The sequence below is a fragment of the Eleutherodactylus coqui genome, chromosome 3 (assembly GCF_035609145.1).
Source record: "Eleutherodactylus coqui strain aEleCoq1 chromosome 3, aEleCoq1.hap1, whole genome shotgun sequence".
In the NCBI taxonomy this organism is placed as follows: Eukaryota; Metazoa; Chordata; class Amphibia; order Anura; family Eleutherodactylidae; genus Eleutherodactylus; species Eleutherodactylus coqui.
In genome coordinates this window covers 289,224,343-289,250,703 of record NC_089839.1, presented here as the reverse complement: position 1 = coordinate 289,250,703, position 26,361 = coordinate 289,224,343, and the positions used below count along the sequence as shown (strand labels likewise).

The 26,361-nt window shown below is 43.7% G+C and overlaps 2 protein-coding genes across 4 annotated transcripts in view; both read left to right on the top strand.

Annotated features, from left to right (window-relative positions):
* The window catches only part of LOC136621848 (methylcrotonoyl-CoA carboxylase beta chain, mitochondrial-like), a 73,052-nt gene that overhangs the window by 5,370 nt on the left and 41,321 nt on the right, over window positions 1–26,361 (top strand). The window lies entirely within an intron of this gene.
* LOC136621849 (uncharacterized) overlaps window positions 9,592–26,361 on the top strand; it is a 30,918-nt gene continuing 14,148 nt past the window's right edge. The window contains exons 1-5 of one of the 3 annotated variants that reach the window (XM_066597639.1): window positions 9,592–9,628; window positions 9,917–10,017; window positions 12,441–12,597; window positions 12,689–12,811; window positions 14,141–14,283. In XM_066597639.1, the coding sequence (XP_066453736.1) occupies window positions 10,007–10,017; window positions 12,441–12,597; window positions 12,689–12,811; window positions 14,141–14,283 (434 nt within the window). In that variant the 5' untranslated portion in view covers window positions 9,592–9,628; window positions 9,917–10,006. Of the gene's footprint in view, window positions 9,629–9,888; window positions 10,018–12,440; window positions 12,598–12,688; window positions 12,812–14,140; window positions 14,284–16,667; window positions 24,239–26,361 lie in introns of those variants that run through there. The other 2 variants (XM_066597640.1, XM_066597638.1) reach the window with 2 other exon arrangements.

Here is a 26,361-nt window from a genome sequence, read left to right as displayed (position 1 = left end):
CTATCCTACGATAAATGGCGCGCGCGCGAGCGTCGTCGAAAGTTACGACCCCCCACGTAGATCGAATAAGTAAGCCACCTGCTATTGTGATGTCATCACTGATGTCATCAACATCGGACGCCCTTGAACATGCCCCAACATGTTCTATAAAGCTGCATTGTGATGTCATTAAGGCTCTATTATGACACGTACAGCTTGGAACCACTAGAGCACGCCAGCCAATTACCATTGGAGTTGGAAGTGGGTAAACAAGTACTAGGATATCTTCCTAAGAAGCCACAGCAGCCGGATAAATTGTATGTTCCACCCAACGGCTATTTTATTCAGCCCGCAAGGGGGAAGCAGCGGCCTACAAAATCTCATTCAGGTAGGTAGGTTCAGTTCTTGGAGGTTGGGGAATGCTTATGGGCAAGGCCTTATGTCTCATCCCAACTCGATTATTCAATTCTAAGCGCAAAAGAATTAGCGTCCAAATTTTATGTACGGAATTTAATTCTCTCACTTCCCAATGTCATAGAAACTTGAAATTTGGCATGAGCATTGATTATGTCATAAATGGGAAAAGCTAATGGGTCCCAACTTGATTATTCAATTCAAAGCGCCAAAGAATTAGCGTTCAAATTTTACGTACGGAATCTAATTCTCTCATTTCCTGATGTCATAGATAGATAGATAGATAGATAGACTGTATGCAATAACCCTGATAGATAGATAGATAGATAGATAGACAGACTGTATGCAATGACACGTACAGCTTGGAACCATAAATACTAGAGCACGCCAGCCATTTACAGTCAGTCTCCATTGGAGTTGGAAGCGCACAAGTTATTCAGCCCGCAAGGGGGAAGCAGCGGCCTACAAAATCTAATTCTCTCATTTCCTGATGTCATAGATAAATAGATAGACTGTATGCAATAACCCTGATAGATAGATAGATAGATAGACTGTATGCAATAACCCTGATAGATAGATAGATAGATAGACCTTGAAACCATAAATACTAGAGCACGCCAGCCATTTACAGTCAGTCTCCATTGGAGTTGGAAGTGGGCAAACATGTACTAGGCTATCTTCCCAAGAAGCCACAGCAGCCGGATAAATTGGATGTTCCACCCAACGGCTATTTTATTCAGCCTGCAAGGGGGAAGCAGCGGCCTAAAAAACCTCAGTGGTCGCTGCTGCCGTCATCTAGATATATAAAAACGAAGTATGTATGTATGTCTGTCTTCGCAGCAACGCGCGACGGGTACGCTAGTTTGTAATAAAAATTAGATCTCTGTTGCAGAGAATTATCCAAATTTGCACGTTAGGTAAGTTGTGTCTTTATTATGTTCTCTGTGTCTTTAAGGTATTGGGAAGATTTGTGGGATTTGGTGCATGTTTATAGCAAATGACACCACCGTAAAAGGGGGAACCGCTTATCCCATATCGGTAAAGAAGCAGCTGCGAGCTCAGGAGATTGCCATACAGAACCACCTGCCCACGGTGTACTTGGTGGATAGCGGAGGCGCCTTTCTTCCTCTTCAGGTATCACATCCCGCCTCATCATTTCCCTGTAGTTATAGAAGAACATCCAGGTGAGCGAGGCTGATATAGAGTATAATACGCCAATCCATCTTTTCCACTAGTCTGGCACTGCCTCCTAATCCATAGCAGATCATCAGCGGAGGTCATACGGATCTGTAGTCTTAAAAGCATATTATAGTTTTATGTAAGTAAGTTTTAACCCCTTGAGTGGCACGCCCGGAAAATTTCCGGGACGAGCTCCACTGCTCATAGCAACATAGCCCGGAAATCTTCCGGGCTATGTATCACTATGGGAGCTGCAGAGCACAATGCCACAAGCTGTGACAGTGTGCTCTGCCTGCACAGACCCACAGAGAACAAAGCAAGGGCTTTGAAAAACCAGCAGAAGATATTGCCGATATGTCGGCAATCTCCTGCTTTGTTTACAGGTCAGAAGCAAGCCGATGGTTTCTGTGGCAGGGAGAGCTTGGTGTTTGGCTGTCAGAGGACAGCTAGGTACTAGCTCTTACAGCAGAGATCAGAAAAAACCTCCGATCTCTGCTGTTAACCCTTTACATGCTGCAGTCTGTGACTGCAGCATGTAAAGGGCTGTCACCATCGGACCCCCGGAATGTGATCAGGGGTCCTGATGGGTCCCTGTGGAAGTCCCCTAAAGGGACAAAAAAAAATAAAAAAGTTAAAAAATTATAAAAAAAATGATAAAAACACTTGTCTCCCTTTACTTTGTAAATAAATCAAAAATACAATCACACATGTGGTATCCATGCGTCGTAATGACCCAGAGAAGGAAGTTAATGCATTATTTAACCCCTTAATGACATGGCCCCTTTTTTTCTTTTTTCCCCATTTCTTTTTTTCCTCCCCTCTGTTTAAAAAATCACAACTTGTCCCGCAAAAAACAAGCCCTCATATGGCTGTGTGAATGGAAAAATGAAAAAGTTATGGCTCTTGAGACGCAACTGCAAAATTAGTTGAAATTCAATGATTAGACCATTTTAAAAAACCTGCCCTGGTGGGCACGACAGGGTGGTAGGAAACCCGCCACTCAAGGGGTTAAAGGGGTTGTTATGGGAACACTCTGATCCCTCTAACTTCACTGCCTGTTCCAAATTGGTCATTGTAACTGAGACTGACGCAATGCTTGTATCAAAACCAGTACACTTCTGATTTATTAAGAGCATCATGGCACATATATACTCCCAATGACGTAGCAATAGAGATACATGTCCTTAAAGTTATAAGAACTCATGATAGGCTTATTTCCCCCAGTCGTCTCCACGACAGCACCAATTGAGATTGCCTCCTCCTGATAGGACAGGAACAAACTGAGAGGTTAAAAGCTCCCCCCCTTCCCCACTTTCCTCAGTGTCTTCCTGTCCTGCCAGGAGGCAGGATCTCTGAGAGGAGCTGGTGGAGAAGCCAGCCAGGATTACTTACAGGCGGATCGGAAGGCAGTGGCTCACCCTGTCCTCCCTTCCCAGCCAGACGACTCCCGGGACGCCACATGGGGTGGTAACCCCCGGGCCAGGTTCCTCCCGCGGCGGCCCATGGGGGGTACAAAGCGGGAGCCTCAGTCCCCCTCGTCCTCCCTGCAGAAGTTACAGCGCGGCGCTCCAGGAAGCCCTCCGGCGGGGGGCGGGGCGCCGCGTCACGTGTCCAGCGCGATGACGTCATCGCATCTGCATCAGGAGCGGAGGGGGCGGGGCTTAGCGCAGGAGCGCAAAAATTAAAAAAAAAAAAAAATAGGAACCTGAGAGAAGCCAGAACAAACCAGCACTACAGGTCGCAGGGTGTCTGCAGCACTGGTATAGTAATGAGTGCTCCAGCCCCAGAGACAGCTGAAACCTCAGCCTCAGCGGCCGTAAGTAGCCAGTGCGGCAAAAAATACAATGCAATTATCCAGTGTATTGTGTATGGAAAATTGCATATTTACCCGCAAAAAATACAATGCAAATATCCAGTGTATTGTGTATGGAAAATTGCATATGTACCCGCAAAAATACAATGCAAATATCCAGTGTATTGTGTATGGAAAATTGCATATTTACCCACAAGAAAATGCTTTATTTGTCAGGGGGATATAAAAAGACATCACCCCCCAGAACAAAACTCAGAAAATGCGCGGATTGCGGGATAAAACTGCCAGCTACGTACCAGAGGCCTCTATGCAAGGCATGCGTAGCTAGGCTAGTTAAAGAGGAATCAGGAGGACGTTAGGAAGCTGGTGAAAGAAGAGGTAGATCAGCCCTAACGTCACAGCTGGCGCCGCCAGCGAAACGCCAGAAAAAGGCGTATGTTCCTGACGAGCCTTCCGACTCAGAGAGTTCCATCGGTCGGAGCAAGAGGAACAGGCGGCCGAGGAGTCCTCAGATTAGGAGGACTACAAAAAATACTTATTCCATCAGGACGACTTAATGGAATTGATTAAGTCAGTCAGGGCTACACTAAAAATGGAAGAGCCCAGAGAACCACGTACCCTACAAGATGAGATATTTGGGGGACTAGGGGAGAGGCGCAAGCATACCTTCCCTGCCCACAAGAATATCACCAAAATAATCCAAAAAGAGTGGAGGACGCCGCACAGTTAAAAGATCCCATGGATCGCAAAGCTGAGGGCCTCCTAAAGAAATCATGGGAGGCAGCGGCAAACAGACTTAGGCCAGGGATCGCAGCCACTTGTGTGGCGCGAACTCTGGGGGTACGGCTAGAACAGCTACAGCTACACCTAACCAATAAGACGCCGAGGGAACAGATCCTAAATTCCCTTCCGATCCTGCGTATGGCAACAAATTTCCTAGCGGACGCCGCGGCCGAAACTGTCAAACTCTCGGCGACAGCTACAGCCCGGTCTAACTCAGCCAGAAGAGTGTTATGGCTGAAATCGTGGTCAAAAATAAGCTATGCACCCCAAAAACCCCGGAAGAAAAGCCACAGAGAGGGAAGACCTTCTTCCGGGCCCCAAGGCAACAGCCAGAGACCTACCGAGGCAGGGGCAAGACAGGCCGCTGGAGTTACCCCAAGGGGGGCAGAGGAAGGAATATCCTCTTTTACCCCCACCAGGGGGAGCCAAATCAGAGACCCTGACGCCATCCCCGTAGGGGCAAGGCTGGAGGGCTTTGTGGATCAAGGGGCCACGATTTCCGAAGGCCCATGGATCCCAAAGATCTTACAGCAGGAATACCGGATAGAACTGGTGTCCCTCCCCAGAAGAAAATTCATTATCACGGGAGGCTCCAAACAGTTACACCTACTAAGGCAAACCGTTGGGGACCTGCAACAACTAAATGCAATATCCCCCGTACCGCAAAACGAGGAGACCCAGGGCCATTATTCCAGGCTCTTCCTAGCAGGGAAACCCTGTGGGAAACAGCGGATGATAGTGAACCTGAAACCTCTGAACACCTGCATCAGATACAGAAAATTCAAGATGGGGTCCATCTCCTCAACGATAAGGTTGATTCCCAAAGGAGCCTACAGGGCATCCATCGATTTAAAGGATGCTTATTTCCACGTACCGATCCACGAGGGGTCCCGGAAATACCTAAGGCTCGCAGTGGATATGGGCAAAGGAATAGAGCACCATCAATGCAGACGCCTGCCCTTCGGGATCTCCTCAGCACCCAGAATCTTCACCAAAATTATGGCGGAGGTAGCCGCCTACCTGAGGAAGAAGTCGGTCCAAATAATAGCAGAGTCCAGAGCCTGAGGATAGTGTTAGAACTTCCCCAATCCTTGGGACGGATCATAAACTGAGAAAAACCCAGCCTAGATCCCGACAAACAGAAAACGTTTCTGGGTATAACGCTCGACTCAGAATCGCAATGCTCCTGCCTAACCGAGGAGAGAATGCAAAAAATCCGACTGCTAGTCAAAACCTTTTTACGGAGACCATTATGCACAATTCGGGAAGCCAGGTCTCTCCTGGGAAGCTTGATTCCAGACATTCCAGGAGTGGCATGGGCCCAGGCTCACACCAGAGCCCTGCAAGCCTCAGTCCTATCCACGTGGGACAAAAAGCGGTCCTCTCTAGGGACAAGAATGTACATTCCAAGCGCGGCGAAAACATGCCTGCGTTGGTGGGCATCCCCAGAGAACCCGCGGAGAGGGGTTCATTGGCTACAAAACCCAGCCACTCGCATCACAACGGATGCAAGCGCCTGGGGATGGGGAGCGCACGTGGGGAACCAGTTCTTTCAGGGCCCATGACCTCAAAGAACAAAAGAACAGTCCTCAAATCACAGGGCGATCACAGCAACCCACTTGAAGGGGACGCTAAACCAAAAGCGGCCTTTCTCAGCAGGAGGCAAATAGACCCAGGAGAACGGTCTCTCTCCCTGAAAGCATTCAGAATCCTGATCAATCAGTGGGGGACCCCACAATTGGACCTGTTCGCAACCAGGGAAAAATGCCAAAGTAAGCAATTTCTTCTCCCTCCGGCCAGGAGATCGTCCGACAGCAGTAGACGCCCTAGGCCAAGACTGGGGAGAAGGGCTGGTGTACGCCTTCCCCCCTATACCGTTAATCCCCAGAGTCTTACAATATTTCAGAACCCAGGTATGCACACTAATCCTGGTGACCCCCTTCTGGGCCAAAAGAAGCTGGTTCGGTCTTGTAGCAACTGAGCGTCCAGGACCCAGTCATCTTCCCTACCTGGACAGGTCTTCTATCGCAGGGCCCACTGAGCCATCTGAGCCTAGACAGGCTCCACTTAACAGCATGGCTCTTGAGGTATCCTCACCAAAAGAGAAGGGATTCTCAGAGAGAGGAGTAGAAACATTAATGTCCAGCAGAAAAAAGACTACCCACCTTATCTACCAGAAAGTTGGAGAAGGGTCTCCTCATGGAGACAGGGAAGGGATCGCGGGGATTCTATCCCGGACATCCCTCTAATCTTGGAGTTCTTGCAGAGGGGCCTAGAGACGGGCCTCTCTCCAAGCACCCTGAAGTTCCAGGTCACAGCCCTTAGCGCCAGATGTGACACAAAGTTCTCAGACAACAGATGGGTCAACAGGTTCCTAGCAGCAGCAACTAGATTACGGCCTGGGCCCATAAATCTTTTTCCAGACTGGAACCTTAACTGGGCCCTAGGGGCCATGACAACGGTACCATTCGAGCCGATCGAAGCACTACCCATAAAAATGCTTACTATTAAGACCATTTTCTTAGTAGCCATCACCTCCGCAAGACGGGCTAGCGAGCTGTAGGCTTTGTCCATTCGCCACCCGTTCCTGAAAATCTCGGCCACCGAATTAGTACTTAAAACGGACCCGGTGTTTATGCCAAAAGTAGGATCACATTTTCATAGGTCCCAGGACATAATAATCCCCTCAAATTTTAGTAAACCTAAAAACGAGGAAGAAAAAAACACTCAACTGCCTGGACGTTAGGAGAGCAGTCCTAGGCTACATAGAGGCGATAAGCCACTGGAAGCGGCACGACAACCTGTTCATCCAGTTCAGTGGCCCAAATAAAGGGAGCAAAACCGCAAAAAGCTCCATAGCCAGGTGGATCCACCTGGCCATCAGAGTCCTATAAGGCCCTCGGGAAGGAAATCCCCTTAGCTCTTAAAGCCCATTCTACAAGGGCAGTAGCATCCTCATGGGCCGAACATAGCTCCGCTTCGGTCGAGCAGATATGCAAAGCCGCAGCCTGGAAGAAACCCCACATGTTTGTTAAACACTATAGGGTAAAAGTGCAGCAGGACGAGGACAGGGCCTTCGGCCGCAAAGTCCTCTCGGCAGCAATCCCACCCTAGGGAAACTTTAGTTGGTACGTCTCAATTGGTGCTGTCGTGGAGACGACTGGGGGAAAAAATGGATTATACCTACCTGATAATCAGGTCTCCACGACAGCACCCGTACCTTCCCTCCCTAAATTGATAGAAAAGAAACTATATAATATAAAGAAACATCTATATATATAAAATTGAATGTATGTCTGTCTGCGTGCGTGCGTGTCTGTCTGTCTGCGTGTCTGTCTGTTTGTCCTTTATGCGCTACTACACCATTCATCCGATCGCCATGAAACTTTGGGAAGTTGTTGAGTACACTCCTGGGAAGATTATAGGCATAGTACAACTATCCTACGATAAATGGCGCGCGTGCGCGCGCGTCGTCGAAACTTACGACCCCCCCCCACGTAGATCGAATAAGTAAGCCACCTGCTATTGTGATGTCATCACTGATGTCATCAACATCGGACGCCCTTGAACATGCCCCAACATGTTCTATAAAGCTGCATTGTGATGCCATTAAGGCTCTATTATGACACGTACAGCTTGGAACCACTAGAGCACGCCAGCCAATTACCATTGGAGTTGGAAGTGGGTAAACAAGTACTAGGATATCTTCCTAAGAAGCCACAGCAGCCGGATAAATTGTATGTTCCATCCAACGGCTATTTTATTCAGCCTGCAAGGGGGAAGCAGCGGCCTACAAAATCTCATTCAGGTAGGTAGGTTCAGTTCTTGGAGGTTGGGGAATGCTTATGGGCAAGGCCTTATGTCTCATCCCAACTCGATTATTCAATTCTAAGCGCAAAAGAATTAGCGTCCAAATTTTATGTACGGAATTTAATTCTCTCACTTCCCAATGTCATAGAAACTTGAAATTTGGCATGAGCATTGATTATGTCATAAATGGGAAAAGCTAATGGGTCCCAACTTGATTATTCAATTCAAAGCGCCAAAGAATTAGCGTTCAAATTTTACGTACGGAATCTAATTCTCTCATTTCCTGATGTCATAGATAGATAGATAGATAGATAGATAGACTGTATGCAATAACCCTGATAGATAGATAGATAGATAGACAGACTGTATGCAATGACACGTACAGCTTGGAACCATAAATACTAGAGCACGCCAGCCATTTACAGTCAGTCTCCATTGGAGTTGGAAGCGCACAAGTTATTCAGCCCGCAAGGGGGAAGCAGCGGCCTACAAAATCTAATTCTCTCATTTCCTGATGTCATAGATAAATAGATAGACTGTATGCAATAACCCAGATAGATAGATAGATAGACTGTATGCAATAACCCTGATAGATAGATAGATAGATAGATAGATAGATAGACCTTGAAACCATAAATACTAGAGCACGCCAGCCATTTACAGTCAGTCTCCATTGGAGTTGGAAGTGGGCAAACATGTACTAGGCTATCTTCCCAAGAAGCCACAGCAGCCGGATAAATTGGATGTTCCACCCAACGGCTATTTTATTCAGCCTGCAAGGGGGAAGCAGCGGCCTAAAAAACCTCAGTGGTCGCTGCTGCCGTCATCTAGATATATAAAAACGAAGTATGTATGTATGTCTGTCTTCGCAGCAACGCGCGACGGGTACGCTAGTATATATATATATATATATATATATATATATATATATATAATATATAATTTTATTTAACAAAAAAAAAAAAATTTAAGTTGAGCTCCTACCCCGGCAATTCGTTAGAATCCACTGAGGAAAGTGGGGAAGGGGGGGAGCTTTTAACCTCTCAGTTTGTTCCTGTCCTATCAGGAGGAGGCAATCTCAATTGGTGCTGTCGTGGAGACTACTGGAAACCTGATTATCAGGTAGGTATAATCCATTTTTTTCTAATGATTAACATATGTTAACGCCTTAAGGTGTGTATAACTAATAAAATATATACTTGCTGTCTTCCGTCCTCAGGCTCAGCTGTTCCCCGACAAGAAGCACGGTGGGAAGACCTTCTATAATGAAGCTATAATGTCCGCTCTAAAGATCCCTCAGGTACGAGCAGCACATCATGTACAGATCCTCATAATGTCCCTAACATTAGGGGAGATCAGGGACCACCAATCCCTTTCAAATTCTATATAATCACTAAATCGCGTGCATCTAAATCTCTATATAACTGGTCTTTCTTTATACCATTCTCCTATGATGTGGGATGTGCTGCAGGTGGCTGTGGTGTGTGGCTCCTGTACAGCAGGGGGCGCTTACATCCCAACAATGACAGAAGAGGCAATTATCGTAGACCGGATTGGGACTATATTCTTAGCTGGACCCCCACTACTTAAAGCTGCTACTGGAGAAGATGTCACTGCAGAAGACCTGGGGGGAGCAAGGATGCATTCCAGGTAAAAACGCTTTATACTTTGTGCGACTCCCTTCATAGTGAATGTTGCTATCTTTCTGATGCATGGCTCACTAATATAAATGGCGACTGTGAGTGTGGCTGCTCTATAACCCTATAAACAGAAGAGGGTGATGTTGGAATACCGATGGCCATTAGTTCCCATGTCTTAAGTATTGCGTCTCCCATCTCTGCCCAGAGTCAGCGGTTGTGTTGATCATTTTGCGCCCACCGAGCCTGAAGCGTACAGCCGCGTCCATATGATTTATTTCCACCTTAAATTTTGACCCAGAACCGGAGGGCGCAGCACAGTTTGAGGATCCTCTATACAACACTGAAGAGTTAGTGGGACTGGCGCCTCGAGATTACAGGCACACTCTGGATGTTAAACTGGTGAGTAATAAGATGGATAACCCTGGGGTCATGGGCCCTAAAAAGATGATTTTTTTTGTGTTTACTGTAAAATCTCTTTTTTGTAACCTTCATTGGGGAACATAACCACAAGTGTGGGGGCTAGCCTTGGGATTAAGTGCTGGCTCGGGATGGACGCTCATGGTTCCTGTGCCCCCCTATAAGGCGACTGAGAAAGTAAAGGGTTAAACAGTTACAGGATAAATCTACATATAGTACTGAGTAATGATGTCATATATACTCCATTCACATGCAAACTCCACTTGTGAGTTGTCTGTACTGCAGGTTAAAAAAATTAATGTTTTTATGACCTTGCAGTACATTATGGGATCTGGTCTGTTAGGGGGTTTACCTGTCAGCATTATGATAACTGACTAGGGAGCTATGTCTGCACTACCACGCCGGGCCACTGCACAGTGTATAGCGCTGTTTGCTTCTTGCACCATACAGGGTGACAACTGGCTAGGTTAAAAACTGATCGTCTGGGGTCCTGGTTGGCAGACGCTTGCTGAACTGCTGTTGATAACCCATTCTATTGATGGGTCACTAGTTGTTTAAGAGAAAGGAAACCCCTTTGGTGTAATGACATCATCACCAACTTGTTTGCGTTCATGCAGCCTGTCCAGACGGGCAGATCATCATCGGGAATTGTGAGCTTCTCGCTCGGTGTTTCATACTCTTATGTGAAATACTGAACAGTCAGAAAACGCAACGAGAAGCCAGTGTTGATTTATATGCCGGCCGAAACTGAACAAGTGCGCTATTCTCATTGGTCGTTCAGTCATTGGCTCATGTGGAAACTGAACGGTTACTGTGCATTTGAACACTTTTTGCCCTCCGCCGCAGATTGCCATGATGGAGGAAGTTGTATGCTGTATTTACTAGTGACCATTTACATGGCTGCATAACCCACTTGTTATCCATTGATATTTTGCCTGCAGATTCTCAGCCGACTGGTAGATGGCAGCAGGTTCCTAGAATTCAAAGCTGACTATGGAATTATATGGTTATATTCTTGTACATAGGGGGCAGTATTATAGTAGTTATATTCTTGTACATAGGGGGCAGTATTATAGTAGTTATATTCTTGTCCATAGGGGGCAGTATTATAGTAGTTATATTCTTGTACATAGGAGGCAGTATTATAGTAGTTATATTCTTGTACATAGGAGGCAGTATTATAGTAGTTATATTCTTGTACGTAGGGGGCAGTATTATAGTAGTTCTATTCTTGTACATAGGGGGCAGTATTATAGTGGTTCTATTCTTGTACGTAGGGGGCAGTATTATAGTGGTTCTATTCTTGTACGTAGGGGGCAGTGTTATAGTGGTTCTATTCTTGTACATAGGGGGCAGTATTATAGTAGTTATATTCTTGTACATAGGGGGCAGTATTATAGTAGTTATATTCTTGTACATAGGGGGCAGTATTATAGTAGTTATATTCTTGTACATAAGAGGCAGTATTATAGTAGTTATATTCATGTACATAGGAGGCAGTATTTCAGTAGTTATATTCTTGTACATAGGAGCAGTATTATAGTAGTTATATTCTTGTACATAGGAGCAGTATTATAGTAGTTATATTCTTGTACATAGGAGGCAGTATTATAGTAGTTCTATTCTTGTACGTAGGGGGCAGTATTATAGTAGTTATATTCTTGTACATAAGGGGCAGTATTATAGTAGTTATATTCTTGTACATAGGGGGCAGTATTATAGTGGTCCTATTCTTGTACATAGGGGGCAGTATTATAGTGGTTCTATTCTTGTACATAGGGGGCAGTATTATAGTGGTTCTATTCTTGTATATAGGAGCAGTATTATAGTAGTTATATTCTTGTACATAGGGGGCAGTATTATAGTGGTTCTATTCTTGTACATAGTGGGCAGTATTATAGTAGTTATATTCTTGTACATAGGGGGCAGTATTATAGTGGTTCTATTCTTGTACATAGGGGGCAGTATTATAGTAGTTATATTCTTGTACATAGGGGGCAGTATTATAGTGGTTCTATTCTTGTACATAGGGGGCAGTATTATAGTGGTTCTATTCTTGTATATAGGAGCAGTATTATAGTAGTTATATTCTTGTACGTAGGGGGCAGTGTTATAGTGGTTCTATTCTTGTACGTAGGGGGCAGTATTATAGTAGTTCTATTCTTGTACGTAGGGGGCAGTATTATAGTAGTTCTATTCTTGTACATAGGGGGCAGTATTATAGTGGTTCTATTCTTGTACGTAGGGGGCAGTATTATAGTGGTTCTATTCTTGTACGTAGGGGGCAGTGTTATAGTGGTTCTATTCTTGTACGTAGGGGCTGGATGCAATATTTCTTTTGTTAATACCTTATTGTTTTCAGGTTTGCAATATATGGGTTCTGCACAGTTTGTTTTCACTTTCAGTAACTTGGTAGGAATTGTGGCTAGTAATGGAGACCTGACCCATGATGCCTCTCTGAAAGGAAGCCATTTTGTACAGCTCTGCAACCAGCGCAATATTCCTCTACTGTTTCTCCAGAACACAACTTCTCAGAGTCTCTTACCTCCAAGTGTGTCAAAGGTGAGGTCTTAGTTGGACATGTGGTAAAAACCCACTCTTTATATTCCTCAGAACATTTCCCTATTAAATCTATAACCCTTTTGTTTTACAGGCAGAACAGCTTACAAACAGATTAAAAGCTCAGGCCTCCATGATCGCTGCTGTAGCTTGTGCCACGGTTCCCAAAATTACGGTTGTGATTGGGGGTTCCCTTGGTGGAGAGAGATTTGCCATGGTATGAAAAACTACAGGGCATTATTTCTATCTTTACATTTAAATGAACTCTGTCACCACCGGATGGGAACATAAACTGTTATGGTGCTGTTTGGTGAGGTGACAGGGAGCCGAGGGATGTATTATTTTATTGAATGGTCAGCTGCACCCCTCAAAGCTGTCTTTTGAGCGATAACCGTTGTGTCCAAATGCACGGACATCGCGCAGTTTTCGTGTACGAGTCGTTCATCGCTCAGTTCTAGTTTTCGTGATTTGAGCGATGAACTGTTGTCAGCGGTGCAGGCTGTTATCACAGTCGGCAGCGCCGATAAGATTCTTTCCCGGCGATTCTGTCCCGCTGGTAGTTCACAGCTTATGCGGAACAGCTGTATTCTTCGCCAAACGTTAGTGGAGGTGTCCCGCTCCGCCTGTATGGCTCTTAAGTAGCTACTTAGCTACTATAGACTATGCAAAGATGATCGCTCAAAACTCTCACTCAAACTATCGTTTGAGCGATCATCTGTCAGTGTAAATGGGGTCTAAGCCTTTCCCTCAAACTAAATTGCGTTCCCTTATTAGCAGCTGCCCAAAACATGATTTTTCTCATTTCTTTCTAGGTTTAGTGTTTCTTTTAAAAGGGTTTCCAAGATTAGGAAAAAGAGTCTCCTTTTTTGATCCTAGAAACGGTGCCAGTCTTGTCTATGAGCGATCTGGTATTACTGCTCAGACTCTTTCAGTGACTGAGTCTGAGCTGCAGTACTGGCCAAAGCCCATAGTCAGTAGTAGTGCTGTTTCTGCTAAAAAGCCGACCGATTATTTATTTTTTATCCTTGACATCCCTTTTAAAATGTCTTCACCAAGTAACTTGCCATCATTTGCTGTGGCTGCTCAAGTTAGAGTTTTTCTTCGACTTTTACTATTGATGTTCTATCCTCACCGTAGGTCATCAATAGTTGATCGTCAGGGTCCGCTACTCAGGAGCTCCTCTCATCAGTTGATTGAATGAGTGCTGGGCCGCCTTCTCAGGCCTGTGATGTTCCATTCATTAGTTACATGGCCTGTGAGTGATTGGAACTGAGCTGCAATACTAGGCACAGCCATCTTACGATGTATGGCGCAATGCCTGGTATGGACTGCAGTGACAGTGGAGCACACCTAAATGCCGCTGTCACTTCAGTTAGCTGATCAGTGGTGATTCCTAGTGGTTTACCCATACTGATCAACTATTAATGACCTATCCTGAGGATTGGTCATCAATAGTTTTGTCCCAGCAAAGCCCTTTAAACAATCCCAGAACTGCTCGCTGTATGCAGTTTGATAAAACTTTTTGATTTTTCAACTTTTTTTACAGTGCGGGAGATCATATGAGCCAAATTTTTTGTTCCTGTGGCCAAATGCAAGAATTGGTCTTCTGGATGCCACCAGGTTGTCATGGAGTGATCAGAAAGATGAAGGTTGGACGGACGAGAAAGAATTCAGCACGCAGCTAAACAGGTATTTAAGCTTTGGGTCTTACTGTATCGTTGCATGTGGCAGCCAGTCACACTTCAGCTCTTATTCCAAAATTGGATGTTGCAAATGAAAGCACAAATCTGGCAGGTATATTAATACTTCAGTAAGAATTCTGTAATCCTGGCACCAGTTACAGAGGAAAACATCCCCTGCAGTGATATTAGTCACTGGGAAAGCAGGCTAGGGTCTAGTATGACCCTGCAGCTCTGCCATAGCAGGGAATCCCGACGGTAACATGACTGCCCCCCCCCGTATATGTGCCGTGTATTTACTGTGCCTGTTCCCAAATGGGACTGAATCTCACTGTAGATGGGGAAATTCATTTTAGCGACATCACAGAGACCAGATCCTTTCCAGATTATCAAATATTTTAGATTAGCATGAAATCACAATATTTAGGAATTTTCTAATCGTTCTTTTGTAACTGGTCCTGTAAATCCCATATGATTTTGATGCCGATTTGAAATTGACTCAGTTCTTTTGGCAATTCTGTTGCAAAATACACATTTTGACAGTGGATTATTCTGCAGTGTCTTGCACAATATTCCGGTGTGTATCAAAACACCCTTAGGTTTCAACCTCTGCTGGAGGCCTTCTTCAGGCACAATGCTCTATATTTGGTGGAAACGCCCCCTTATGGAAGGACATATGTTTATTTTGCTATGTGTTATGGCTCCTGAGTTGGCCTTGCTATCTACGTTTCCCGGCCCTGTGTCTAAAATTAAGAAAAACCTTCTACTCTATCCTTGCCGCGTGGCAGATTATCGCAAGTTATGGAAATCATCTACTCCCCTTCTTGGTTGATATGGGTGGAAGCCCTCATTTCCATAATGCATATGGTAGAATTTAGGACAGAAAATAACAAGTATCCCATTTTTTGTGCCACTTGGTTACTGTGTTCTCTATTTAGATCTGAGAGTCTAATGATCGCTCAGATCACAGAGTTTTGCCAGTGGACCAACTGGCATGGTTCCTCCTGGCATATGATGACTGTGGCAGCCAGTCGCAGCAAACAAAGCACGGTTGTGCCCTCCCCCTCTCTGAAGTCAGGCAGCTCATCTCATAAATAGGAAAGTTGTAAAGTAACGCGGACATAACGCGGACATATGGTAAATGTTAATCGTACCAGACAAAATACCACTGATATAAACTAAATTATGCCACCAAAATCTACTTCAGAATCACTTATAAGTAATGGTATTTCAAAGTTATTACCACATAAAGTGAAACATGTCAGGTTTTAAAAATTGGCCCTGGTCACGTAGGCCAACAGGGTCCCTCCGTGTCAGTTCAACCAACGCTCCCGGTCAGCCATCTCAGATTTCAATGAAACTTTGCACAAAGATAGACCGTGACCCTAAACTAAGATAGCCAGAATATTAGGCTTCAAAGTGCTTTGGTTCACAAGATACAGGTCTTAATCTAGGGGGTTGTCATGTGATTACAGCCTACAGGTCTTAATCTAGGGGGTTGTCATGTGATTACAGCCTACAGGTCTTAATCTAGGCGGTTGGCATGTGATTAAAGGGGCGATTTCAATCCATTCCCAAGCCAGTTCCAATGACTCTAGAGCAATGAAACTTCACACACTAGGAGAACTTTTGGTGCTGAATCCAGCTAAGCTCCTCAGACTGCCACTCTTATCATCATTCTGCCACCATTGCATGTTAAAGTAGCTGAAAAATTCTATTGCGCAAAATAACTCATATTTTAAGCAGTAATAACTCATAATCAATGCAATCCAACTACGCTATGGATTTATCAATGTGTACTCCATAGAAATGTTTCTCATTATTCACATTATGGACCCAAAAGGATGCATAGCTCTTAAGATACAATGAGTCAAAAATGGCAAAAAAACACTTTTTTGCAAATTTTTCCCTTTTTCAAAGGCGAAAATCGGAATGTACTCCATTTTTATTTTTTTTCATTTTTGTTCTATTTGGAAGAGAATTTTTTGCTCTACAAGGTTCGCATGTTTTTCTCCTCTCCTGGCTGTTAGAGCAGGGGCGCGTCGGTCAGTATTCAGCAAAGCCACTACATTCAAAAGATGTATGTGCAGGTTTAAAGCCCATTAGTGAGGTCTGTGAAAAGGTGTATTGTGGTCTCTAATGGGTTAAACATCATCATATGGTGCGATCTCCACCACTGCACTGTCTCACCCCACGGGATACAACATGACTGGTCTGACTTTGTGTTGCCTGAATTAAAGGCTGGTATCACAGAAGGGGAAATAAAAAATAATTAATTATTGTTTGTCCTCTACAAACCTTGTTTTCAGGCCTTCCCACGGAAATGTATATTGTGGAATGGGATAATATTACTAATAGTGTTCGTGGGTAATGAAGCGTATTGTTTCTCCTTAGGGAGAGCACCTAGAAAGTGGGTGAGAAGATTTGCAAGGCCATCCATGCTCCTCTGGGAAATATGCAAATAAGAAGATGGAACAATGCCTCTACAGCGCCATCTATTGGAAGGCATCATTCCTACAAGTCAATGTCAGACCTTTTAACAAGCTTTGTAACAGTGACTGGGAATTATGAGCCAAAGCCAGAATCTATCACACTTGTCAGGTGTATACCATAGTTTGATTAAGCAGGACAAACTGGAGGTCCCTTCGAACTCTACCATTCTATGACATGGGGCAAAATTGCCTGAGGACGTGGTGAAGGCAAAATATGACAGAACATTGTAAGGAGGCGGCAGAGGAATGCAGATCTGAAGGGTGAAATTAGAAAATTTCTCAGATGTACCACAATGCTGTAAATTGAGTTATCGCGATGTGCCAGTCATGTTAAGGAATGCTACATATGTACAGGATCAATGCAAAGTAATCCTATCATAAGATATGGGACTTCTAGTTGAAACTAACTGCACCTTTATGTTGTTCCCTAGAGAGACCAAGCCTGAAAGATTTTCTTTTCCACACTTTCCACATGGAATGCAGGTTGCTATTTGAGCCTCCAATTCACTATCTCATCCAGACTCTCTTCCCTGTTCTTTGCTCCAATACAACCATCATGATGTTGGGATGCCTGGTGCTGGAGATGCCATGTGTTCCAGATAGACTGCACCTGCGCTGCACATGGGGATTCTGTGCATGCGCATGATGTTATTGAGGACAATGGACTGACATAAGTATGTGCCGATTCTCCATCTGCAACACAGGTTCACGCTGTCTAGTGAACCTGTGTTGCAGTTTTAGAATTGGTAAGATAGTGTACAGAGGGTTCAATAGTAGCACAGGGGTGTCACTGAAAACAAAATAAAGCCCACACAGGGTCTTCTAGATAAAAAAACTGCACCATAGAAGACAGCAGGTGTGCTGCTTGTTTTAAAAGTGATGTCATAAAGTTTGCAAAAAACAAATTCTACCACGTGAATAGAACAGCCAACGTAGTGGCCCAGAGTTAGTGGGGCCCCTCCATAATGTTATATGTCTGTCTCGTGCCATTGTCTTGTCAGTATTTTATGCATGGTATGGATTTGAGCCAAGTGTATTGCATCTCTGCTGGATTGAATGGGTTAATGTCTGGGTTATGTCTGGAAAATGTTTCACTTTGTGTGTAATGTGACAATTTTTATATATGTGTTTGCAAGGATGCTATGCAAGGCAGTCTAAGGCAGTTGGAAATGAGCAGAAGTTAGTGCAAGGAGTTCTGCAAGTCAGTGAGTAAACCCCATGGAAACTAATCGGTCTGTGTGTGGAGAGAATGGAGAAAGCTGAACGATTCCCTTCTGCTTGGCCTGGGGCCAATGCTACCACTAAGTATTAAGTGAGAGAGAGAAATACCGTTGCTTGGCAAGAGAAATGGCACAAGAAGCATGAGTGTTTACCGATATAAAGTAGGAGAGAGGGTTGCCAGGAGTGGCATCACACAAAGAATTTGGACTGTGGATTGTCCGGAATACCCCAAGAATCCTCCCTTTCGCACCACCCTATCTTGTTGTATCTGTGCCAGACTACTGATGTTAGTTGGAGTTTAACAAGTTACAGTAAACAGCAAGTCGATGGAGATGCTACCCTCCTGGCCTTGGAGAGACTCTGAATCCTCCCGTTTCTTGTTCATAGGAGGCAATATCACAGTAGCTGTAAAACTGCAGAAGCACAATGAACCCTTTAATGAACACCAGTGACTCTCTAAGATTTTTAAAAGATTTATTTAAAATGTTTGCAGATTACAAAATATGATGGTAAATAATTTGATGGTACAAAATATGATGATAATGCATGATCTGCACACATTTGTATGTTTTTTGGAGTGTGGGAGGAAACCGGAGTACCCGGAGGAAACCCACGCAAGCACGGAGAGAAAGTACAAACTCCATGTAGATGTTGTCTTTGGTCCAGTTTGGATCCAGAACCACCATGCTGCCCATAATGTTGATGGTAAATAATGCATGATCCTCAGGAAGAGGTATAATATATGGTTTCCCAGAGGCACAAAAAGAGATGATGTTTCCACCTCTTCTGGGCATGGCCTTCTGGCTGCTAGTGATGCCCTGGGAACCACTTTAGTCCAGTTTGGATCCAAGACCACCGTGCTGCCCATAATGTTGATGGTAAATAATACATGATCCTCGGGAAGAGGTATAATATATGGTTTCCCAGAGGCATAAGAAGAGATGATGTTTCCTCCTCTTCTGGGCCTGGTCTTCTGGCTGCTAGTGATGCCCTGGGAACCACTTTGAGGTCTTCTATGACTGATGTTGTAGTCTTGCTCTAAGACTATTATGATGGTATTTTCTGCCAATGGTTGTTTTTGGCATTGATATTTGAATGAATATTCGCTGACTTGTTCTGAGGAGAGAAATGAACAATCCCATTAGATATCGGTCATCTGGGTTGTATTACAAGATAAGGAGAAGATACATCCAGTGGACATTACCTTTCTATCAGCAACAATGGACACTCCAATAACAGGGAGTGCTGTCTTCGCAAGGTGTGCTGCGGGACGGATGACCATTAGATGTAGATATCATCTATCTACAGATGGTTGGAATCAGAGCTTTTAGTCATCTTTCAAGCTCTGATGAAAGGTGGTTTGATATTTGGTTGTGGGAGAAGACAGATCATTGAGGAAACTGTGTTTGATGGGACATTCCTGTTTCCTGGTCACAAGACCTAATAGAGAATCAAAATTAGTGATGGAGATATTCTAAAGACATACAAACACCCAACGGGTCATCTGAGACTAAACGATATAACATGGATTATATAGGAATACACTACCTTGCTGTCTTCTCCTGAATAGCTCTATATTTGATCTTTATATTTAGTTCCTCCTATTGCCCGCTAAAGAGATGTTGCGGGCAAAGTCTCCACCAGCCAAGGGGATTCTGTAGTGAGAAAGATATTGATGTAAGACATATGATAATATTAGAGGTAACCATCCAGTGGTATAACCAGCTGCCTTAAAGTCTGAGCTTTGGTTATAACACCCCAGTCATAATGGTGGGTTATGAAAGGATCCCACCAATATCATGCAACAAAACCATACTTACTCATCTGTGCCAGGCCTGAGCCCAACTTCAAAAATGCCATATACGGGTCGATGGTCCGATGTTTTAATAATGGGGCAAGAATCATATTTAAGGACTTGCACACCTACATCATTTGGGGTTTTATAGAGCACCCTATCCGTATATGATGGAATTCTCTGCTTTTCCGAAGTGTCATAATTGTCCGTTCCAATATCAAATTTATAGGTTGGGAGGAATTCAATTGCATGTTCTCTAAACCCTCTAAATATGGAGCCGTTGTTTTTGGCCTCATTTAGGGAGTCATGCTGTATTAGACTGGACATATCTCTTCCATTGATGTTGTGCAGAAGAGATTCAACAGTTCTTCTTTCTTCTTTGAGTTGGAAATTTAAATCCCCAAACCAAAAGACACGGTCGAAACGGGTGGTGACGTCAACTGTGGAAATATATAAACAAGACACATAATTAGTCTACATGAAAGCATCAAACTGAAAGCGATAAGTCAGGTAGGCAGATAAAAGTCACTCACAGGCATTAAAGTCGGTTCTGGTCTCTATTTTTCGGGGCAGTTGAAGGCGTTCAGTTATGATCTTATAATCCTGAAGTCTTTTGTGGACTGCTCCAACTGCAAGCAAAAATATGCATATTAGTAAATGTGGCTTCTTGGAATTCTCTGCACCAAAAACACTCATAGCACAGATCTGTTTGCATCATCCAATGTAGTTAAAGCAGTATTCTCATTTTGGCAAGTAAACCCCTATCCACAGACAAGGGGATAACTTTTAAATCTGTGAGGGTGTGATTCTTGGAACCCCTACCCATCTAAAAAATTTGTCACCAGCAGGTTTCAAATTTTTGACAGGAGGAGACCATATAGTCACACCACCACACCAGTTACTTCAATGGGACCACTTGAGATAGCTGAGTTCAAGCACTTGGCGATCTCCGGTAGTCCTAATGAAGTGAATAGGACCACCGCAGATTGCCGAGCGCTTGAACGCAGCTATCTCTGGCAGTTGGTGTTGAAGATGGGAATACTCCTATAAGTTTATCATCAAACAGTAGTGCTTTACATAGTAATGTATTAGTACCAAATACTTACATCTAAGATGTGTTGTGATGAAAAGGAATGATGTTCCAAAGATGTTAAACGCTACACCCAAGGCTCCTTTGGTCTTTATGTAGTGGAATTTTCTAGTTGTTACGTGGGCATGTTCGACTTCTGTATAAAGCAATTAAACATAAGAAGATGGGTCAGTGGGGGGTACAAGACTCTACAAGGGGTATATGAGGTGTTCCAACTAACTCAACTAAAGTTAACAGGACACTTTGACACATAATCATGTAAATGAAAGAAATAGGAAAATACCTGAACAAAACCCGATCAATTCCCTTCGTATAAACATGGTAATATATAGGACCCCATGCCCAGATGAATGGTGCATGATGTAATTGGGTCCGAGGGTCTGCTGGATTTTTTGCTCCCATTCATGTCTGCAAGAAAACACAAAATCAAATACAGATATTAATAAAGATGACATCAGATTAAGAGCCTCAAATCATCGGTCAGACGCTCTACAGTATAACCCTTGAGGTACATTGAGATAATGCAGAAGTGACCCTACAGCAAAGATTGTGGGGCGCTGGGAAAGATATTGAGTTGGTCGTCCCGCAGTCTAACAGCAGACTTGGGCCATATTCACACAGCTGAGTGCGAGGTGTGCCCAAGATTGTTGGATGCAGATTACATTGGGCTACACGTATACACTCCATCCGTGTGCTGTCTAATGTGCGGGATATTGGACAGTCACATGTACTATTCTCATTCAAGAATCGGACAAGAATAGGACAAGCAGCAATTTTTGAAACTCAGACTTTCGGTCCAAGTAAAAAATTGCTTGTTTGAATTCAAATGAATGTGTTTTTCCCATACAAGTTCTGACCCCCACCACTCTTGGGGATGAGGGTCTCGTGTGTCCCCTGTTTCGTCACTGTGAGGCTGCATGCGTGGTCGGCGCTCCATTCATTTCAATAGGGCTGATGAAATAGCTGACCGGGTGCTGCTTGGCTATCTTCACAGTTTTATTGAAAGCGAATGGAGTGCTAACTTGTGGATAGGGGATAACTTATGTGAAGACTTACCTGTTGGGATATCCCTCTTGTATTCCTAGAACATAAATGTCATTTCCATAATCGTCATCGGAAGGCAGCAGCAGATCTTCTAAGTTTTCTGGAAACTTCTGCTCAATATAAACACATTTTAATTAATAATGGTTACAACTAAGTGCCAACCAAATTATCATCTTCTAGATAACATACAAATAGTTGTAGCGGCTCAGTTTGGAGTTTAATATTACTTCATAGAAAGTGAGAATTGATTGTCTGCAGTCGGTACAATACTGAGGTAGACTATGGCCGGGGTTGCAGACTTTGCATCAGGGGCAGTGATGTAGGTTGGTAGTTTGCAGTGGGTGTAGGAACTGTTTTGAGCCTAGGATTTTGGCTTGGGGTGGGATAAGACCTGATTATATGATAGTCAACTGCAATCCATAGAGACTTGGTTACTGGTCCAATTTACCAAACTACAGCTCGCTACGGTTATGGGGCTCAGTAATAAGTATTGTGTAGTTCTTCTCACCCTGCCTTCCATATTCCAGGTGGCAATGTAAACCTTCAGTTTGCGAGTCGGGAGATGTTTCTCGCAATCGATGACTGTATACTTCTGGAGAGCGATGTTTGGGTCATCCAGAGAGTAGATTTCTCCGCTCAGATTTTTGTTGTTATAAATCTGAGGGAGTTGATATTTTTTCGATTTCTTCCAAAACGGCATGATGACTGATTGCCGGGTGCTGTACTGCACTAGTGTCCTTTATAGAAGACTAGGGGATAGTCACGGTAAAATGGGACTGATCACCTCTAGTTCCTACGCAAGACAAATCGCTAACCGTTAAAGCAACAAAGTAATAATAAATACAATGTCGAAACCAACAGAAAGACCTAGAATGAAGATCAAAACAACAGATGAAGAAAACCTAAAGGAAAACTTTACATGTGATGAGACTACTGTGACATTACAATGCTTCTAGCTATAACTATTGGTGAGAGTCCGACTTACCGGTCACATCCAACTGATGAGTGACAGGTCTGAACCCAACACAACATTATATACTAAGACCGATGACATCACAATAGACAATGCAGATCATAGTGACATCACAATAGACAATGCACGCCAGAGTGACATCACTGTAGTTACAGGTTGGTTAACCAGAACCTTTACAGCTTATAGATTTCTATATAACATTTAGTGGCCTGAAATATTTTGTATATTAGTTGAAAACTAAATTCTGAATTTCACTATATAATGTAACTTTTGATGAATCTGTACAGTCCTGTATCAAACATGCATTAAACTTGCTGGCAATGTTTCTTAAGTTATCTAGGCATAATGATAAGTTTTGGTGAACCTGGACTAATATAAGGAATTACAGGCCTGTATTAAATTGATATTAAAGTTATTGGAATGCCCTTTTACAAGTGTGGAGCATAATGCTAAGTTCTCGGGGTTACAGGTAATGCAGATTTAGTGCTGCTACCCTACAAATCTATCACAGAATGCAGACTGCCGTGCTTTACATCCTGTGTTCTTCCTATGGAGAAGTCGCACAGGCTGCTATATTGATAATTATGGAGTGACTGCACTTTTTAAAAACATTTAACATCTTAGAGTGGCAAGTGAAAGGTTTTGATCAGAGGGGGTCCCACTGCTGAGACCCCTGTTGATAGCTGAAATGAAAGGGCTGCAATGCACACCCCAGCACTGTGCCCATCCAGGTGTCTATACTGCCTATTGGCTCTTCTCTGGAGTTGACGACGGACACACAGACTTCTATAGACATCTATGCACTCATCTTCATCTCTTGAGCATTGCCGACAAACAATAATGACAGCCGAAGGGGCAAAGACCTCATGCGAACTCTGCAGCCCCTTCATTTCAGTGATTAGCGGGGTTGTCAGCAGCGAGAGCCACAGAATCAAAACTTTTGACATATCACTCTGACATGTCAAAAGTTACTCTTTATATACTACTGATATATTAATACTAATAACATATTAATACTTGACTAATAGTAATTGTAACACCTAATGAGGCCAGGGAATAATTCAAGGTATCTAACATAACAGGTTAAATAGACTGGGGATGGGGATCAATAATGATGGAGTACTTACCGGTCACATCCAACTGATGAGTGACAGGTCTGAGTCCAACACCACATTATATACCCCAAGACCGATGACATCACAATGCAGGCCTTAGTGACATCACAATAGTCAATACATTCCGCAGTGACATCACAATAGACAATGCAGACCTTAGTGACATCACAATAGTCAATACATTCAGCAGTGACATCACAATAGTCAATACATTCTGCAGTGACATCACAATAGTTACAGGTTGGTTCTTGAACCAGAACCTTCACAGCTGATAGATTTCAATATAGAATTTTTTAATAGTCTGAAATGTTTTTTCAATTAATTAAAAATTTTAATGCAGACTTTCCTTATACAGTATAATGTAAAGTAATTAGTTTTTTTGCATCTAATATAAACAATTACAGTACTTGCATTGAAATATATTGGCATTGCTTCTTTACAAGTAGGGGGCACAATCACTGGTGTAACTATAGAGGTTGCAGGGGATGCAGTTGCACCCGGGCCCACGAGCCTCAGGGGGCCCATAAGGTCTCTTTTCTCCATATACGGAGTCTAGTACTATGAATAAAGCATTTTAGTTGGGGGCCCTGTTACTGGTTTTGCATTGGGGCCCAGAAGCTTCAAGTTACACCTCTGGGCACAATGATAAGTTGTTGGAGTTAAAGTCATGCAAATTCTATGTTGCTACCCTGTACATCTAACACAGGAATATGGGCTGCCATGTCTTACATCCTCTATGTTCTTCCTACGGAGAAGCCGCATGGACTGCTGTATTGATAGTTAAGACATTTGGACTCTGCTGGACGTCTGTGAGCAGCCGATGGGTTTCCTTGGTCTATTCATCCATCCAAATCAAATTTATCCTTAATTTGCTGTTCAAGACTTTTGCAAAGCTGGACGACAACCCCTGTTGGAACTTTAATGACTGTTGTATTGTCCTGAAGGGCAAACCTGCTTAGTAATGGGGTGACCCATCCGCTGATCCCATATATCATTGCATCAGTGCATCATTGTATACTTTGCATTTTTTCCCCATATCTACCACAGACCATCATCATACTGAATTAACACTCTGTTAGAGACCCCCATATAGTATCACGGTGGTCCTGTTTTTACCTTTAGAACTGCAACAATTCATCATGGCATCCATCCAGAAGTATCACAAAATGCAGAGGGTACCAAGAAAACCTTCCCAAAACCATTACTCCACCTCCACCATCCTTAATTATTGAAGGGTCCATCAATTCATGCTTCTTGTGTCAAATTCTGACCTCTCATCAGCCCAGTGCAACAGAAATTTGGATTTATCTGACCAAGATATGTTTTTCTGTTGATCAGTGATCCATTTTTTAGGCTCTTTTGCCCGCTGGAGTCTCAACTTCCTTATGCTTAATGTCCACGGGAAGGTCGAATTCCGCATGCAGGAGCCCGCAGCAGAATACGACCCTGCCTGTGGCCGAGGTCCCTGCATACTTGTCCAAGTCTTGCATTTTCTTTACTGCCGATGTGTGTGGAAGCGACGGCCGAGGCACATGTGCAGTACTTTTTATTTTTAAACTCCTGCTCTCCCACGGAATCTGCGGTCCATCCACAATTCCATTGACTTCAACGGAAGCCATCCGTGCAGGAACCACACTGAGATGGATCATGCTGCGATTTGATTATCGCATCCAAGGATCCGCAAATCAAATCAGAATATTTCCCTATGGGTGGCTTGATTTGTGACCCTTCATGGATCCTGCAAATCAAACCCACCCGTGGACATTGGGCCTAAATCTCTAAGACACAATGGAGCTGGAACTGGTCATCTACTGTTATAGCCAATATATACTAAGGATTGTCAAGTTGTACGTTTGGATACGTTGGTTGAGCCCCAGTGTTGTATTTAGTTGCTCTTGACTGTGCAGCGCCTGTGCATCTGAGTGATTCCTGACATCCTTCTCTGACCCCTTTCAGTGGTGATTTGCTTCCATCCACAGGATCCCCTTTCACTAGATATTTTTCTCGATCACGCCATTCTCTGTATACTCGCCTCACTGCTATACGAGTAAACCCCACGTGGTTGGCAGTGAAATCCTGACCTGGCTATTCCAGCACCGATGACCAGGCCTTGCTGGAAGTCGCTCAAATCGCTGGATTTTCCCATCTAATGTGGATGTATTTATTATGTGATAGCTTTGCGATGCAAGAGTGAGTGAAAACACATGATAATGAAACCAATGATTTTCAATGGTTTCATTCTCATTTGCAATGTTTTCACTGTAATCTCGCATTGCAAAATGGAATGGGCGATATCGCCCATTGTTTGCAATGGGGCCAGCGGCAGCAGCGCTAGCCCCTTTGAAAACAATAGGGAGA